Raw genomic sequence first — 19,170 nt, forward strand, 5'->3', positions numbered from 1 at the left:
ATATACAATCAAGATGAAAGACCGCTACAATGAACTGCATTTCATCCACAGATCTGGAGCATCCTTCAGCCCCGCAGACATATCGACAGAACCGTCATGTTTACCACTGGTTTGCCTGAAATCCAATTGTACAATGTGCCTTTATTGAGCTGTTTTCTTGGCTACATATACCACACAACCTGTGGGGAGCTCTGATGAAATCCATTCCAGAAGGTGCTCTCCGTCGTCTCACAGGTCTTCCTCATCTTCGGGTGCGTTGAGCTCCATCTCCTCAGTCGCATCCATCTGCATCTTCTTGTATTTCCTTTTAAAGAAGCCAAACTAGGAAGTAAACATAGACAATTGAATTAATGTTTGGATTTAAGCAGGGATGATCAACATAATGTTCAAAAAAGTAGCTGTGTGCTCATCCCACCTTCTGGCCAGGTGCAGGACAAAATTAAGTAATATCGAGTGAAAGAAATGTAATGTCCAATGATCAACATAAACCCTAATAACCTAATCGAAATAGGAAATTCTCACCCTTAAACCAAACCCTAACCATAAAACCAAACGCTAACAAGAAAACCTCACCCCAAACCCTAACACCATCCCTTATTCCCAACCCCTAACCCTAATGACAAACCCTTACCCCAAACTCTAACACCATCCCTTATTCCCAACCCCTAACCCTAATGACAAAACCCTAATGACAGACCCTTACCCCAAACCCTAACACCATCCCTTATTGCCAAACCCATACCCTTAAACCAAACCCAAACCCTAAAACCAAACCCTAACCGTAAACCCAATCACACAATCCTTGACAATTATTAGATTCAGCCTTGGTTTTCTGCTTCTTTGCTTACATCAGGCAGTTTAAAAAAGGTTTAAAAGTAAGGTAAGTCATGGTTGAACCATGAATAATTTGGCCTGACCAATTTGCAAAAGCAAATGAGTCTTGAACGTGTGACACATCAGCGACAGCCGTCTTGCTGGTTTATGAAAATGCCTCACGATGCTCCCATAGCGTCATCCAACGTATAGTCAGTGTATCAAACCCGCCCCATATCATTTAAACAGCTGTGATTTGCCTGCTACATTTACCAGAGCAAAAAAAGCATGTGCTTGCATTTGTCTGGTTCTCAAGCTATAATGAATTAGTATAATGCTACACGTGAACCTCGTAAGATGGCGCAATTTGATTCGTTTGCTATCTTGGGATATTGGGAAATATCCCATGATTGAGATCTCAAACTCTGGACATTGTTTTCATCGCAAAATGTTGGTCAAAACGGTCGTCTCGTCACGCTAAAATAAACCGCTAATAAAAACAAATAAATCCCGGCAAAAAGTGTTATCTTGTTTATTTTTGGAGTGTTCACTTGTAGTATAAACCAAAACAATTATTCACCTCAGGCTCCGTGAATAGTGGGGAATAGGCTATTCCCTTCTATTCACTTTTCACTTTGGCGAGTAATTGTTAATTGATATTCATTAACCAAATGAAACAAATACCTATTTTGGGAGAGTCCTCAAAATTGCTCACCTTCCACAACAGACCAACAGCAAGTGCAAGCAGCAGTAGCCCTCCTATAATACTGCCCACTATGACTCCGACTGGAACATCAGCTGTCTCTCCAGGTTTACTGACCGTTACTGTCACCTAGTGGTAGAAAAGGAGAAGACAGGAGAACGGTGAGATTTGGGTTTTATTTGATGAGGGTTTGGTTCACTTTCAATTAATGACACTTTCCAATGAGTTACATGAGTAATCAACATCAACATGCATCAAATGAAAGCTTAATTGACCATAACATTATTCATTGTATAAATTAGGATATGGGCTTTTTTTTTTTTCAATAACAAAGGAACACTGTCTACACTATCTCGACTGAGAACAAACCTTGACTTGATTATATTTTGATATAATCTTTAACCTTGATGCACCAATAAAAGTACCTTTAATAGTCAAATACATTGTCAATTTAATTTGATTAACGAAAAAGAAGCCCATTTGGTCTTACCGGTAACTTCCTGTGGTTGATGAGGAGGAGCTCGGGCTGGGAGCTCTCTATCTCTACCATGGAGGTCAGGTCAACAGTCTGGAACGTAGCCTGTGTGAAACAGGATGTTCATTCAAATATGTACTGTATATGTAACCATATATATATACATATGCACACACACACACACACACACACACACACACACACACACACACACACTCACACAGTATATATATTATATATGTATAAAATAAAAAAATTTAAAAAAATACTAAATAATACTTGTTATATATATATGTTATAGTTATTATATATAATAATTATTATATCATGATAATAACTATTCATTATTACATATATTTACATGAGAAAATGTGCCACTCCAAATCCTTGTTGTCACGTTGACAAAGTAGTGGTTCTTGGCCTCCATGTCTTTCAGGATGCACTTGACCACGTGGCAGTTGGTCTCTTCACAGTCCTGTAAATTCATCAAGGCATTCATTTCAAATCACCAGGCACTATCATTCAGGTTTTCTCTACCAACCTTAAGGAGGTGTCATGTAAATCAATACAGAGGTGTTATCCTTAAGAAGGTGTCATTTAAATCTACACAGAGGTCACATCCTTATGAAAGTGTCATTTGAATCCACATGGTTGTACCATGCAGGGGGACTGACCAGCACTGTGAGGCCTCTCAGACTCTCCTTGGTGAAGGAGACTTCGTGGGGTTTCCCCCCGATCTTCAGCGGGTCGACCAGGCTCCTGGAATCACAGCTGGTGGAACCCCCCTGTGGGGGTCCAGACTGGGTTAGCGTCATGCTACACTTAAACTTCACAATTCACTCACACCTCCAGAAACCTAAAACCACCTGATCATGGATCTTATCTTGTATGCAAACACAAAAGCATACTTCCAATGGAATGACAGATGGCAATGTTAAGTACCATATAAAATAGGGATTTGACATATATAACATGAATACATGCATAAGGATTTACACTGATGGACAAACTATAGAAACTATAGAACTATAGTACTGTTACTCACCGCTTGTGTCTTCAAGCCGGTGATGTAGAGCAGTGGATTACCGGCTTTGGTTGTCATGGGAATAGCTATGGTCAGGTACAGCAGGTTCACAGGGAAATTATCTGTTGAGATCTGTGTGCACACATGACAGTGTTAGAATGTGTCTGTTTAAAACGTGTGTAAAGTAAGAGAGTGTTAGTTTGTTTAAGAGAAGATCCGCTGACTGTACCTTGACGGAGAACTGAAACTCTGGGCCGATGTCATTGAGGGACTTCAGCTCAGTTTGCACTGCAGTGGTTTGGTTTACCACATAGAAATTGATATTCGACTGCCTGGAAATTTACAACAAAATACAAATGAAGATGTTAGTAATTTGAAAAGTTTTCAAGTTGACTTTTGATTTAATTACTTTATTTATTTATTTTTAATTTGCACACACAGGGAAAGGTTATTTAATAATCCCTTATCTCGTAAATAATAATTTATTATTATTGATTATCTATAATACTAAAAAATTGACAGGATTTTTTGTGGGTTTAATCACCTGGACAAAGTAAGTCCAGCATCATACTGGAGAGATATGGATATGTCTTTTTTGTTGTCTGAAGGTCTGTATTCCTTGCTGTCACTGTAAACAAACAGAAGACATCATTAATTACTTATTTCCCCAAAGTACGACAAAGAACTTAATGCAATAGTATGTTAATGACAGCGTACCTTTTAACTTCAAAGTTCACCTCTGCTTGCTTATGTAATTCGTCAAGGTTGAAGTCAAAATGAATCTGAAATTTAACCTGCAGCAAACAATACAAAGCTGTGTATTATTAGGCAGCCATAACAAAATTATATTTGACGTCAATAAAAACACACTCTTTAAATGTAATAGTTTCTTGGTCATACCTCTTGGCCAGTTTTTAAAGCGGGGTATCCTACTTGGCAGGCAACAAGTAGCTCTTGTGTTGTGGAGGTACATATAACAGACGTACCGTCCTTCTGTGAATTCACAAACAAGGTTTGGTTTTAGAATAGTTTAGCAGAGTTATTGCAACCATGTATCACTTTTAGATTTGTGGTATATTTCTACTTTTTTTTATATTAAGCACTTTAAGAAATGGTGTAATTTACACAAATTTTGGAGGATGAAGATAACTGCATATTATAATTTTTTTATCAGAAATACTTTTAATTATTTAATTACTTTTATTTATGACAAGATTGCATACAATCAACCTATGTTGACGACTACAGAAGACATATAACCATGTTTAGGACCAAAAACGATATATATATATCGGTTCACTGTCCCTTTAAGAGTTGGATAAAGGCGGATGTACTAATTCAGATGAATTCATTCCTTTCCACTTTTACAGGAAATGCAATAGTAACCTGTAAAAGTATTGGTTGTTGAAGCGTTGTGTATCGTATTGTAACTCACTGGGTTGGAGACGAAGGCGTAGTAGAGGCTGCTGGAGTACATCACCAGCAGCTGAGTGTTGTAGGCGTTCTCCAGCTTGTTCTTCACAGCCACCTCAAACGACACTCGTTTGTTGTAGCTGACCAACATGGGGCCCGAACTGAAACCATAAAACTTCACACTACAGCTTCTGTATTTTACATTGAAAGTCTCACAAATTGGACTTCAGATTTAGAACTACAGTATGATTGCAGGCAGGTTGCAACCCTTGTTTCTCTTTCTTTCACTTCATATTTTTTCAACCAATCATGTTTCTGGAGGCGAGGATCTAAAAGGGCGTAATTGGCGGAAACATACTCTGCCAGCATGAGTAAACTGTAAAGAAGTGGCAGAAAAGGTTTCAAATAAACACAGTTTAGACGGGCCACTGTAGAAATACACAATATTTGTATACTGTATATTTATACATAATCCACTCCTGAAAGCTTTATCCACTTGCACGAATGAGTCTTCTGCGGTAGTACACCTCCATAACCAGAAACAAGGTGTCACTCTGCCCCATGCAGTTTCTGGTTTCTTGCCCAGGCTCTGTGCCATCTACCCCCAGAAGTCCTGCTATAAAATACTAGACTACTTGATCTGAGATTATGCATAAAAAAATAAAACAAAGTAATCAGTATTCACAAAGGGTCACTTTTCTGTCCTACATGTCTTGAACATGGCATGACCACACTTCATTGAGAAATTCAGACGACGTATCTCTCGTCAATATAGATTAAACGTACACCATCTCTGGAGGTGGTTTCGACAACGTCTGCAAACTTAAATTAAACTTGATTTAAAGAGAGAATCAAAATGGTTGTGTGCTGTTGGTGCTTTTTATCCTGAAAGTAAAATGGAATTTACTTTCCTATACACTCTTTCCTTCAAGACTTAAACTCATAACCAATAGGAAGAAGAAGTTCAATTCCTGCCAACGCTAATAAATCCACCACTTAAAGCCTCCCACCACAACTAAACAACCAGCCTTAATTGCACACAATAAAATGGTCCCACTGGTCGGCTTGGTGCAGCCGTTACACAAAGTTGATTTTAAGCATTAAAAGCTTAAGAATTTAATAAATTTCTGATTGAACTGTTTATATGTTTGTCTTGCATTCACTGGGGTCATATGAAGTATGACTTTTAGTATGACGTTTATTGTTTCTTCTTTTAAGAGGCACTGAACACATCTGAACATTGACGCTCTGTTTCCAAGTTCACAAGGTCATCCCAACCCAACCATTTATTAACCCGAGTGGTTAAAGTACAAAGGCAACCGCTGGGACTAAACTAACTGTCATACATTCACAGCTAAGGCAGACCACAATACAACATAGCCAGTGAAGGATATTTCCCTAGTGAATGTCAGACAGGGTGTGACCCTATTGGACCAATCACACATATTGCCACATTGCTGGCAGAAGCTCGACCAATTATCTTGCTTGTTTGAATAAAATGCTCATACAAAATGATCCTAATGTGATGCCATATTATTCTGAAAATAAGATCTTAGATAATGTTTAAACTAGGTGCATAATCATACCTCTGAAACACCCAGACTATTACTTTGAAAAGCAAAGTTCCCGACATCGTTGACTCATTGGTCTACTCATAACAAGCCAGGACAAGCCTTGGCTACACTTCTCATGGGGGAGTGTAAGAGTGGGCAGCAGGTTGCAGCTGGACCCAGGTATGACTCACCTGGGCACTTCTGGTCCCTTCTTCACACTCAGCACCAGATCGCTAACACACACTTTGTCCGAACCGCACTCTTTTAAGAAGGGGATCTGAAACCAGAACGAGGGTATCACGTTTAGAATTGTCAAAGAAAAAAAAATATTTGAGGGTTTTTTGTGTGTAACAAAACAGATGAACGTGTTAATGATCTGCATTAAAAAGCAGGAGAAACATAGCAGTTTTTTGTTATCAGTTATAGGTAGGCCTGTCACGATAACAAATTTTGCTGGGCGATAAATTGTCGAAGAAATTATTGCGATAAGCGAAAATATTTATATATTACATATATATATGTCTAATTTTAATTTATCGTGCGATTAATTGATTTATTGCTTATCGCGACAGGCCTAGTTATAGGTGCAGTTGATGCAATAAAAACCCAAGGTGTGTGTGTGTTAGTGTGTGTGTGTGTGTGTGGGGAGACTTCCTTGCGCCTAAGGTCTGGGAGTGAGTCTTTGGTGTGTGAACCTAGTAATCGAAACAATGAGTAACTTGGATGACCACACGTTCTACGCAGCGCAGCTATGGCGACACGGGGAAACTTATCAGGATTGCACAAGAGAGGGGGCCACACTTCTGCATAAACTGAATGGGTGACGAGGGGGGATGGTCGATGACTCCTACAATCAGGTAGAACAAAGAGCCGATGACTCAGAAAAACAAGGATGTCGCGTCCTGCGGTTCAGACTTACAAAGAACTCCCACGCACTGGGGGAGAACACGTCCAGCACAGGGTTGGAGTGTCTCTGCCGGAGAGCGATGTCCACCCTCAGACTGACGGAGTTCACAAAGTCTGGAGTGTCCTGAGAGGGCATCACAGCAGAGGAGACCGAGGGGAGGATGAATAATAATAATAATAATAATAATGCATTGTATTTGAAGAACTGTTCAAGGTATACATATGTATACAAATACCCCAAAAATTATCCTTAAAATGTGTGAAATTATCAAATATATATATTATTGTTGATACGCTTCTTCAGGGAAACATTCTTTTTTCTTTTGCATTTGTGAAAAGAATCACAGTTATTACACATTCTAGGTTATGAATGATTGATTAATGTGACCACACACAAAGCAACGGAGGGCCTGCAGTAGGAGGCTGTTGGTTGGCGCAAAGCAGTTTGTGCCTACATTGAGTCACAAAGAAATACTGGGGAGATACAGACCTGTACATGGACTTGGAAGTCTTGACATAGAGGATCTTTTAATACTTTGATATCTCCAGACAGCAGACGGTCGTTTGTCGACACGAAGAGACCTCGAGAGGTCACGCGTGAAGACTGCAGGTCAGCGTCCAAAGTCAAGTTGTAGGACAAATCTAAACAACGATAGAAAATACACACACACACACACACACACACACACACACACACACACACACACACACACAATGGTGAACCGTTTTTAATTTAATATATTGAGTGGCATTCAACAAATTTAAAAGCAACAGCAAAAGGGTAACAGACAGTATTAAATGTGTTTGATATGAGGAAAAATTGGTGTCCCAATTTACCGATGGGTCCAATCGGGTCCGTGGGTCTGAAGACGGCCGTGAAACAAATCTTGGCGCTGAAACAGGACACCTTTCGTCCGCTGATTAGACAAGGCTTACTGAGAATACTGATCTTATCAGGGGTGAAGCTGGCTTTGGCTGTGACTGTAGCGAGACCACAGGACCTGCAGACCAAAAACACGCCCACACGCACCGACACACACACACACACACACACACACACGCAGGTTTAAAACGTCTTAGTGAATAATTATAAATAGGTTGTTATTCTTAGTCAGCGTCCTGTTGTGTCAGGACCTCAGTGTGCTTGATAAACTAACCAGAGCTGCACCACTTTCCCGTACGCCCCCACGGAGACGTCTGGGATGGTGTCGTCGTTCAGATCTCCGTGGCCGTCGATGGACCTCCCGAAGTACTGCAGCTTGGGGTCCAGCTCGGAGCCCAGGATCCTCTGGAGGGGGAGAGGGGAAACGGCGTGTTCACTCAAATCAGATGGAAGTCACGCCGCCAACCTCATACTTCAACTGTAAATATATGCTCAGCTTAGACGGTTCTAAGTACAAACAGGCCGACCCCCCAATCAAAGTGGACATGCTAACTTTAGTGTGGGCTTGTTGCAGTGTCTCTCTTGTATCGACTCCTAGCTTCCCTCTTGCGTCCAACCTGTGGTCTCCAACGTGCTGCAGTGTCTCTATGGTGTCCAGCGTCCCACCTGTGAGAAGGCCTTGTTCAGGGTCTTGTCCTGCCCGTTGTAGACGTACAGGACGCCCCTGTGCTGGTCCTCCAGCGGCGCTCCCACCACCACGTCGCTGAACCCGTCCAGGTCCAGGTCCGGGACGGCCGAGATCGCCATCCCGAAGCGGGAGTTCTCGGAGGCAGAGGGGCCGCTGAGGAAACCCTGCTCGTTCAGTATTCCCTTTAGAGAGAGAGAGAGAGAGAGAGAAAGAGAGAGAGAGAGTATTAATAAAATAAACACTTTTTCATGGTATACATTTTAAAAGTGTCCTTGTATTGTATTGGTAACCATTTATAGTCCAACACCTAAAGGACCAATAAAGCCCTTTGACTAGAAAATGACTGAATTGCGAGAGAAAGACAGAAAGGGAGAGAGAGGGAGAGAGTTCTGGCAGTGTATTCTGGCAATCGTATTGGTTGCGTGTAGAAGGCAGAAGTTTGGTGGCACTCACTCACACGGTCAAACTGATTGATACGGTAATGCCATCGTAACAATCCCCATCCTTATTATGCTCACCTGTATAGGTGGGCCTCTACGCTATGTGTGTCTCAGTCAACATAGTGTAGAAGGCCACCTATACAGGCGCGTATAAAAAAACAAAAGGCCAAAGCGAAGCGTGCTTACCTTGGTGACAGAGAAGAGGTAGACCCGGCCTTGCTCCTTCTTCAGCGTGCTCATGAACATGGGCGCGCCCACCAACAGGAGGTCCGACGTCCCGTCCCCGTCCACGTCCAGCGAGCACAGGGTGCTGCCGAAGTAGGAGCCGATCTGAAACAAGCGGGAAACGTGTGCGGTTGACTCATCGACCTCAGCAGCAGCATGACTTCATGCATGTTTCAGAAGCACTCTCATGGACTCCATTGAAAGAGAGACCGCTTGGGACATGTGAAGTGAGCGGTCTTTGCACGTAAAATACATTTTCCATGTTGCACTTAAGCCCCGTTGCACTTTTGTTCACCGGACGGTGTTGTAAATTGTTGTATGTTGTCTTTCAACGGGCACTCTGCCAGAGTACATTCTCGGCCACTGTGGGTTGGACGATTCCCTTTTGCCATCTGATCTAGTGGTAGTGATGAATGCCGTACAAGACGTTACAGCATACAACATCAGCAAATAAGAATTCCCCACATCAGCACTCGTAGGATGCTGGAAAGCAAATAAAACCAGACCACTCATGTGCGGCCTGCAGATCGTTGACGATGAGAATCTTAAGATAGAAAGACATTTAGGCAACGTCGTCTATAATGGTTGAATCGTCGTGCCAGCAAAATATAAGTGGAACAGCAGGATATTCCGGTAGAAGGATGGGGGTGCTAAATGAGTGATAGCACAGCATTACTTGGCTTCTGGAGCAAAGTCATACAATGTATTTTTGGGAAACTCTGATAAGCCAATTGATTAAACAACAAAAAAATCTCAAATAAGGCGTCATTGTGCAGAATACATATACAAATATGATACATGATTGGACAATCAGTCGACGACGGGCCTGACGAATCAGATTCGACTACGCAAAGCCTAAACAAGAACAGCGCTACCTCCCTGGACGGCCACGTGACCGCTCCTCCCATTCGTCCCCTCAAAGGGTTCCAATGTGAAACGCGACAGCAGCACATTCCAGAGAGCCAGCAGAGCGCGTAGCATCCGGCTAACGGGGTAGCCCAGTGTTGCCACTGACCGTTGCGGCCCTGTCCGACACCACCCTCACCCACGCCTACTCCCCAGCGACAGCATACCTGCTTCCCTCTCTCCGTGTCCACCACGGTGGCCTTCTTCTGCCGGTTGACGGTGTACACCACCACCTGTCCAGAGTGGTTGGAGCGGGGCGCGCCGGCCACAAAGTACTCCGTGGGTCCGTCGCTGAGGCTGGTCACCGCATAGCCTGGGGGAGTAACCATGGAAACGTTGGCCAGTAGACTCAACTGCAACTTAATAACACGCATCGGGATCCACTACTGAAAGACTGTGTTAATAACAGTGTTTGGGACATTCAATGTTTAAATGGCACCTTACTTGTCAGCTGTTACTTAAGGGGGTGTATTGTTAACAAGTTTACTTGCCGACACGTCTGAGAATTTCGGAAGAGAAATTGAGGCACTATATAAAGGAATCGCATTTATTAAGCTTGGTGGTTGATGAGGAAGCACATAGAGAGGTGTGTGGGGTGCTACTGCGTACCCAGTAAGGAGCTGTGGTTTCTGTCTTGAAGGGTTTTCTCGAAGGCGGAGAAAGGCAAGATATCTGCTTTGGAATCAGTTTTGTGTACAACAGTGCCGCTCCACGCATAAGCCCCCACCGCTCCCAGCATCAACACGTTCTAGAGTAGGTCAGGGTTGAGAACAGTTAATACCATACCTTACCATACAGACAGTTTATTACACTACAGTAAATGTGTTCCAGCATTCCTGGGGTCCTAGTGAACTTATAAAGACACATGAAGCAGACAATGGAGGATTCACATTTTGAAACATTTCTGAGCGCTATCAAAAGAGCCACTACTAATGTTGCTCCTATTTTAGAAAATCTTCAAAACAGACGAATATCTAAAAACATTAAGTGCTTGTCTCCATGCGGCCTCTTTTCTAAAACGTTGAAATGTTGCACACTAAACAAGAATACATATAATATTTTGAAAGGTCTACAAGTCATTGCCGTGGTACCTGTTTAGGTGCGTAGTGCGCACTGAATCCAACTTGGGACATCTCCATCTGGAAATTGTCCCCGCCTTTCCCAGTGCCTTGTGGGTAAAAAGGGGGACAGGGTTGTGTCAGCAGGGAAATATTTCAGGAATATGAGAGATGCTAGATTGGCCCCAAAAAGCCTGAATGCCACTGTGTCTTTCATGAGTTCCCTCTTGGGATTCTGCACAATGGGAGGCTTGTTTCCACATGCCTAGGTCAAATGGCATTTCTTGGTCAAAGACAATTACATCCATATTTAATGACAGGAAGAGGGGGGTTAAAGTGTTACCCTCTATGCTGAAGATACGGCTTCCCAGGGCCCCAGCAATCTTCGAAAGGGCCGCCTCTTCAGACACGTTGAAGAAGAAATTCTCCACAGGTGAACTGGCAATGGACTTGATTTCAGCAATCAAGTTTTTTGTGTCGATGTTGTTTCGATTATAGTAGCCAAGTACCTATAACACGGAAAGAAAAGATGACGAAAGAGCAGAAATCAGTACACACTTAAAGGACCTCCAGTTATCATCGTCTTCATATGGAATTAAAGTAATGAAGGAACCCTTCCAATCCAGTCTATTGCTAAAGGTGTGTGACTCCTGGCCGAAAGGGGTTTGAAACCCAATGCCCATAATCTAGCCGTTAATGTCATTGAGCATGACACCTTTCTTCCTTCCTCGTTAATGGCATGTGTCTAAAAGTATATTCACTGTAATTCTCTTTTGAATGCTAAATGACGAAATAGTCATGGTCACGTATACAGCTGCTCTGCGAAAAGGGTGTTTCTGTTCAAACCAGCAGTGAAAACAGATTCAGTGTCACTGTTGTTAACCAAGTTTCAGCAAGGACTGCTCCTTTTATTGGATTATATTGTGCATGTCACAACTAAAATAGCAGATGCTTTCATGGGCAGCAATGCCATTGATTGTTTTAAATAGTAAAGCTGCTGCATAGTGCATTGTGTGTTCCTTAAAGGGCCAGTGAACCCAAAACATTTATTTTTCAAACATGATAATATGTCTTGTAGGATCGTCAACATAGTAATACCATGTTGTTACTGAAATGAGCATCATTTAAGGACAACAGGAGTTAACTCCTATATTTCTGCCAGTCTCCGCCAACCAGTTTGTGAACATTCCACTCTGCACAGGCGGCAATTTTTTTTCTTTTTTCTACACGGTCAAAGTGCCTTTTCAACATCTCCACCAAGGGACACCGGCGAAGAGGTGTGTGCGTGTGTGTGTGTGTATGTGTGTGTGTGTTGAGCTCCGTCTGACCAGCGCTTGTTGATAGGGGTGAGCAAGAGAGCGTTAAGCTTGTCAAACACTTATTATATTATAAACACTGTGTAGTTGTGAGGAGCCCCATCTGGCGGGGAATTGATTTTGGAGGTCTGCTTCCAAGAGAGGGTTATGCTTTTCAGACACTTAATAGTGTAACGCCACGGTGCGTGGCGCATTTCATAGCTTTTCAACCAACGGACCTCATTCCGACGATCAAACGGTCAGTCCAACTGTTATCTGAATGCAGACAGCTTCAGAAAGGAGGTGTCTACCACGGCTGAGCAAGCGCCCGGTCGACGGCGTTCAGGACTTACAGCGATGGCAAAGCGGGTGATTCCTAGTTTCTCACACTCGGCGATGGTGTTCTCTCTGAACGCCTCGTCGTGGGACTCCCCGTCGGTGACCACCACCATCACCTTGGCGGCCCCCGGACGGGCCCCGCTCTCCGGATGGAAGCCCCACTGACTGAGGGAGAGAATGGACTTTGGTTCCTGGTTGCGATGTGCAGACCGTTGCTTTGGCCTCCCCACAGCTTTATACATTGGCGCATTGATGAGTGTGACAAAAATAACGTTATAGTTTCAATTCTTGAAACTCAGTCGTACAATCGAATTATTCTCCCTTTGATTTGAGAGTTCATACAAGCGATTTGGCTCATTTAAAAAAAAAAGAAAAGTTTCCTGATTTGCATGTCGGGAATGACCCTTTTAATTAGGAACGGAGGAATTGGTGACTTAATTTGTATTATTTTGCGAACATCAATATAATCAGATTACATTAGAATGATGAAGAGTCTGTAATCCGACTCTTCTCATCTGTTCTTTTGAATGCGTACCTATGATTTCACGTCATAGAAGCCAGGAGAAGCTAACCTTGCGTATTGGATGGCTGCAAAGGTGTTGGTGGAGTGTCCAAACATCTGAGTGATCTTGGAAACTGCAGCAAGAAGACTTTCTCGGGTTCCGTAGTCATTCAGTCGGAATTCAAATTGGGGATTCACCCCATATTGAATGACACTGACCTGAAAGGGTGGATGAACCATTGGGGGTAAATAGGCAAAAATTGCACGACCCAGAAAGACAGGTAAAATTAATATAGAAATAAAAATATTCGACCGACCTGTGTGCTTTGAGGACCGATGTCCAAGGCAGGAATTAGTTTCTCAAGGAACACATTCATTGGACCCCATGGGTAAATGCTGTTGGAACCGTCCAGAACGATCACAATGTCCATAGGACCCCCGCAAGCTACGGATGGAAAGACAGGTACCAATCATGATATGAGGACGATCATAGATGACATGTACACCTTCAAACTTGTGCACACTTACACTTTTGCTGTATCTTCGATTTTTGTATTTGGTATAGTTTATTTATTTGATACTTATTGAAAGGCCACAGTTAAAGGGTATTTTCTACTTGTTATACTCGCCAAGATACCAGAAAGAATCATTGTATGTGCAAACTAACAATAAAGCCTTCTGATTCTGATGAACCATAGTATAGTGACCATAGTAATGTGGACACTAGGGATGTGCAATGACGCCACTATCTGTATCTGATTGTTTGGACCGTCAATATTACCTGTATCTGTATATGTTGTACCATCAATATTATCTGTATATTTTGGACCATCAATATTATCTGTAACTGTATACGTCGGACCATCAATGTTATCTGTATCTGTATATGTTGGACCATCAACATTATCTGTATCTGTATCTGAATTTGTGATCATCAATATTATCTGTATTATAAGAAGAAGCGCCTCTACATGAGCATGAGAAAGGCCTGTGGTGCGGCATTGGATGCCAACAGGGGGGTGGGACGGCTCAACCAAAGGACCCACAACAGATGTGTGTGGTGAGCATAATGAGCAAGCAGCAGTAGATACTACTGTCTGTTGGAACCTCCCCCAGGGACTGGTAACTGGCAACTGACATATATATATATACACACACACACACACATATATATATATATATATATATACACATATACATATATATATACATATATATATATATATATATATATATATATATATATATATATATATATATATATATATATATATATATAAATAAATGTAACTACAGATGAAAATAAGCCTCAAAGCCAAAATTCTGACACATCAACATTGCAATGTGAACTAAAATGTTGATTGACTGTCCCTGATGAATCTCAAATCAAATCAAATAAATAAACAACCCACTTCCGGTGAAGTCAAACTGGGGCTTGAGCTTCGGCCGTGGCCCAGAGTTTGTGTACCAAGTGCCGACTGCGGATTGTCCTTTGACAAATCTGTTCCTTATTCCCCCATGTTTAAGCATTCATAGCATTTAAGGTGGTCTTACTCTGGACAGCGGGGGAGAAGGCGGGCTGGGCTTTGAAGAGGGGACTGAGTTCTGCACACACTCCTGGGTAGAAGTCCTGACTGCCGCACCGCTGAGCCCAAAGTGGACCACACGTCTGTTACACACACCCACAGAAGAGAACACACATTTAAGTTGGAGACATCTTAGGGTATTGTAGCATTCAATATCTTTGGATATTTGGGAAATTTCCCCTCACACAAACATACAAATACACACACACACACACACATGAGCCCATCAGCCCACATGCCTTGAGCCCAGTGAACTGAAGAATTATAGGCCTATTTCTAAGTTACCTTTTCTGTCAAAGATATTAGAAAAGGTTGTCCTCTCTCAGGTTTCTTCCTATCTGAGGTTTCTACCAATTTGTTTAGTATTTATTCATTTTATTTGTGTATTTATATTTTTATTCATTATATTCATTGTGTGTGGTCATTGTTGTTAAGCACTTTGGGTCAACTCTGTTTTTTTTAAATGTGCTATATAAATAAAGCTGACTTGACTTGACTTGACTTGACTTGACATGCACACACTCACACACACACACGCACACACGCGTGCACACACACACTGAAACCCACACACACTGACTTACCAACAAACCCTTTGTTTCTGGCATCCGGGTAAGAGTCAAACCCAGACTCATGTTGGTGTCAACGTTCCTCACATTTGGAATAATTATGTCGTCTGAGGGCAGTGAAAGACGTGGTCACCATTTGTTGCAGAAATTGTTTTGACACACATGAATAGCTCATAGTTTATGCTGTCTGGCTGACGATCTACTGTTAAATGTTGGCTGTCTAAACAATTGTCTGACCAAAATCAACCCAATATTAACCCGGTTAGGCTTAGGGGTAGGGATGCGCGATGACTTTATTTTTAAACCGATACCGATAACCGATAACTTTCAGCTCCTAAAGGCCGATACCGATAACCGATAACACACACACATATCCATATATATGATCATGACCTAAGATCATGACATTGTTGCTCAGACATCAGTAGAATCAACAGGGGGTTTAGGGGGGCTGGCTTGCAAGGGGCGGGATATGACGTAGGGTCCACGACAGCCCCTGTCACTCAGGTGTGTTTTGGTCTGACCGCAGACAGCAACGGAGGCAGAACTCATCACGATCATCTTAAATGTTGCTGCAGCGATGCATCATATATTTCGTTGCATCCACAACATCCGTATCGATCGATGAAAGATTGGAGCATGAGTCACAGACAAATAGAAAAAACGACGAGATAATATAAGAAAGGCATCGCGAACGGCTGCGTTACTGGAGACATCACATCTAACAAACACTGGGACAAACGTAGTTAATTTCTGTGTTTAACTGAGAAAACTGGAAGTGGAAGGCCGGGACCCAATAATGTTCAGCTAACTGTTGTCAATAATAAGTGTTATGAGAGTAGCGTATGTGTGTTCGTGAGAATGGCAGTGTGTGTGTGTGTGTGTATGTGTGTGTGTGTGTGAGTGGACGAGCGAGGAGAGCGAGCGGTAGCGTGTGTCAGTTTAGTGAAGGGCCTAATGAACGAGTCTGGTTGTGTCTGTGCAAACGTGTACTGTAAAGTTAGTGAAACTAAGAATAAAGTACACAGCCTGTCAATAATCGGCGGCTGCTTCATTCCAACCATATTCTGACCTATAAGCAGACCCACTGGCGGTCAAATGGAAGGGTGTTACCCCCGAGAAAACATTGATGTCTGTCGCCCCTGTGCTCTCGACTACGGTCTGGGAGCCGACAGCAGGAAAGGTGTAACATAATAATAAAAATAAACATTTTCTATATACATGTGCAGCTGTGAACTCATGTATTGTAATTGATTGTATGATGTGTACTTTTAGGGTTACGATAAGACCTTTCATTTAGTGTTAGTAGGAGTGGGGCACTGAAAGTATATAGGCTATGTTATCGGGGCTATTCGTCATGATATCGGACTTATCGGAATGACGTAATAATTTCTGTTATCAGCCCGATAACATCATGCATGATAATTATCATGCACCCCTACTTAGGGGGTTGGCATTTCTCTAATGATCTCACGGAGCACTCAATCACAGACACAGATGGCTTGCAATGAGTGTAAGCTTTGAGAAAATAACCCCATGTGGTACGGACTGAGGTGAGTTTAGTAAACAGCAGGTTCTCCTCACCATGCAGCCTGAGCTCGTCACAGCTGGTGCTGGGACCTGAGACAGGACACTTGTAAACATCCCCTTTCCTGTTTCTGGTGAATCCACCCCAAGGGGCACCCACCAACAGCCTGACGCAGAGAGGGAGGGAAGGAGGGAGGGAGGGAGTTTTGTTGACAGAATTAGTAATAACGTCATAAAAAATGGTCAATGAGACTCTTCATTATGAATCACTCCCTACGTATGCATCTGGCTAAACTCTAGGAAGTGGTATAGGATGTGGCATTGTTTGGTATTTCCAGCAGGGAGGATCAGGGGAATGGGGATTTCACTGGCCTCAGGTACAAATCCACGTTGTTTTAACAGGCCATTAATATTGTCATAATATATGACATTTCTTGATAACATTATTATAAAAAGGAGTATCCGTTTACAATGATTGCTGTCAGTGACATGACATGCATTATAGGATTGATGAAAACAAAGACCTGCCGAGATCCAACAGTAGGCGATAGCATCAACAAAGAAAATATTATAAGACATCAATAACTCTTTTTACATAAATCGGTGACATTGTCATTGACTTGGATTCATACCATTTCCCTTGATGGTTTTTAAACTGCTGGACAGTGTAGCCAAACTCTTCATCCACCCGTCCAGTGAAAATCTTGGGATCTGCCGTGCCAATGTTGAATGACTGAGAGCTGCAGATCCTGTCAACTAAAGAAAAGAGGCAATGCTATGACACTGTAGAGATATTTAACTCATTATCCAACGATAATATGGCAAACTGACCGTTATACGGAGTGTTAAAAAGCATCATAGGCCTATCCATTTATAAAGGATCTATCCCTTTCAAAAGTGTGAGAAGTTACGATAGGGGGAAGAAGATTTGGTATATTGGCTCTATTATTTTGAATCTTAATGTCAAAAGAACGTGTAGGCTACCGCGGAGTTGGTCACACAAGTAGGCCTACCAAATAGCACTATGTCATGAGTTTGGATTTCTTTGGGGAAAGCTTTAGCGATTAAACCGCTTTGGGGTTTTGTCAGACAACCACGAAACAGACCCACAGGCTTAAAACGTTGTTTGTACGGGCTATAAACAATTGTTCATAGGCAAAATCCAAAGTAGATAGACGGCTGCCCTCAGGGCACGGAATTCTCCCCAGCGCGTGTGTGCTGCTGCACCATCATCACCAGCACCATCATTGCTTTGCACAAGCTGAAACATGCCGGTCTCGCCTGCACAACTGTGTTTGAAACATATAAATCACTGGTATGCGAATGGCCAATGGACTCGGAAGACCTTTGATTGAGAAAACTTTTGTCCTGGTATCTTCAACCAGGTCTGAAATTGGCACTTTAACACACAGACTGCAACCACTCCTTTAACTATGACAAACGTTACTGCAACTATTTTACAATGTAGTAACAAAATAAGTGATATTTTGCAACGTATAATAACAACCACATATCGATATAAATAGAAAGGGTATATTCTAATGTCCAACCCATATGAATCCAGCTAATGCAATGATTAAACGTTGTGATACATAACACAATAATCATCACCACACAAAGCAATGCCATACACACCGCCGTGACATGAAATATACAACGCGCTCAATATCTCCACTTGCTGTAAACTCTTTTCTTCAGCAGGGAACGTGATATTTTGTGCATAGGTGCGTCCGGACAAACGAATTTACACCACGTTGATGGCTGCATTCTTGGGGCCATCGACGCTCGGAAAGCCCCGCAAAGTAAGCTCTTCACAAAACTCTTAACCAAGCAGCGTACTTACTTATGACGAGAAGAACGAAGAAGAAATTCGACGTAAAGTCCTCCATCACCAGTCTTTATGTCATGTCTGTGTAAATGTGTGAGACGCACTTGCTCGAAGTTATAATCTGTCCTTGTGAGTGGGCGTCGACAGATGACGTTTCAGTGAGCAGACTCACCTTCCTGATACTGAGGCGAAACAGAACCCCAGGGATTTGGATTATTAAAAAAATGAATTTCCTTTTCATTTGAATTATTTGTATTAGTTTAAGATTTGCATTTCAAATGTTGACCTACGGTAGGCTACTGTGCACTAAATACCTTTTTTTTTTTTTTAAGTGGGCAGCAGCCTACTACATGATGACCTCAGTATCACAGTAGGTCACTATATTCATTCCGGCTCCAGCATTGTTTAAAATCCTTTTGGTCGTTTTATGTGGTAGT

General features: G+C 42.2%; 1 protein-coding gene across 1 annotated transcript; it reads right to left on the reverse strand.

The window, feature by feature from the left end:
• Window positions 1-228: 228 nt before the first annotated feature.
• itga2.2 (integrin, alpha 2 (CD49B, alpha 2 subunit of VLA-2 receptor), tandem duplicate 2) lies at window positions 229-18,794 on the reverse strand (the record flags this gene model as incomplete). Its single annotated transcript, XM_084467738.1, has 30 exons — window positions 229-321; window positions 1,529-1,645; window positions 2,007-2,096; window positions 2,353-2,466; window positions 2,666-2,776; window positions 3,037-3,147; window positions 3,245-3,347; window positions 3,560-3,643; window positions 3,733-3,809; window positions 3,916-4,008; window positions 4,451-4,589; window positions 6,173-6,258; window positions 6,901-7,011; window positions 7,378-7,529; window positions 7,725-7,888; window positions 8,045-8,175; window positions 8,437-8,640; window positions 9,085-9,228; window positions 10,197-10,342; window positions 10,639-10,777; window positions 11,121-11,197; window positions 11,431-11,596; window positions 12,736-12,886; window positions 13,294-13,442; window positions 13,541-13,668; window positions 14,778-14,892; window positions 15,394-15,485; window positions 16,963-17,072; window positions 17,538-17,661; window positions 18,749-18,794. The coding sequence occupies 30 exons, from the start codon at window positions 18,792-18,794 to the stop codon at window positions 229-231; spliced, it is 3,567 nt and encodes a 1,188-aa protein (XP_084323864.1).
• Window positions 18,795-19,170: the final 376 nt, after the last annotated feature.

The sequence above is a fragment of the Micromesistius poutassou genome, assembly GCF_964030765.1.
Source record: "Micromesistius poutassou genome assembly, chromosome: 5".
NCBI lineage: Eukaryota > Metazoa > Chordata > Actinopteri > Gadiformes > Gadidae > Micromesistius > Micromesistius poutassou.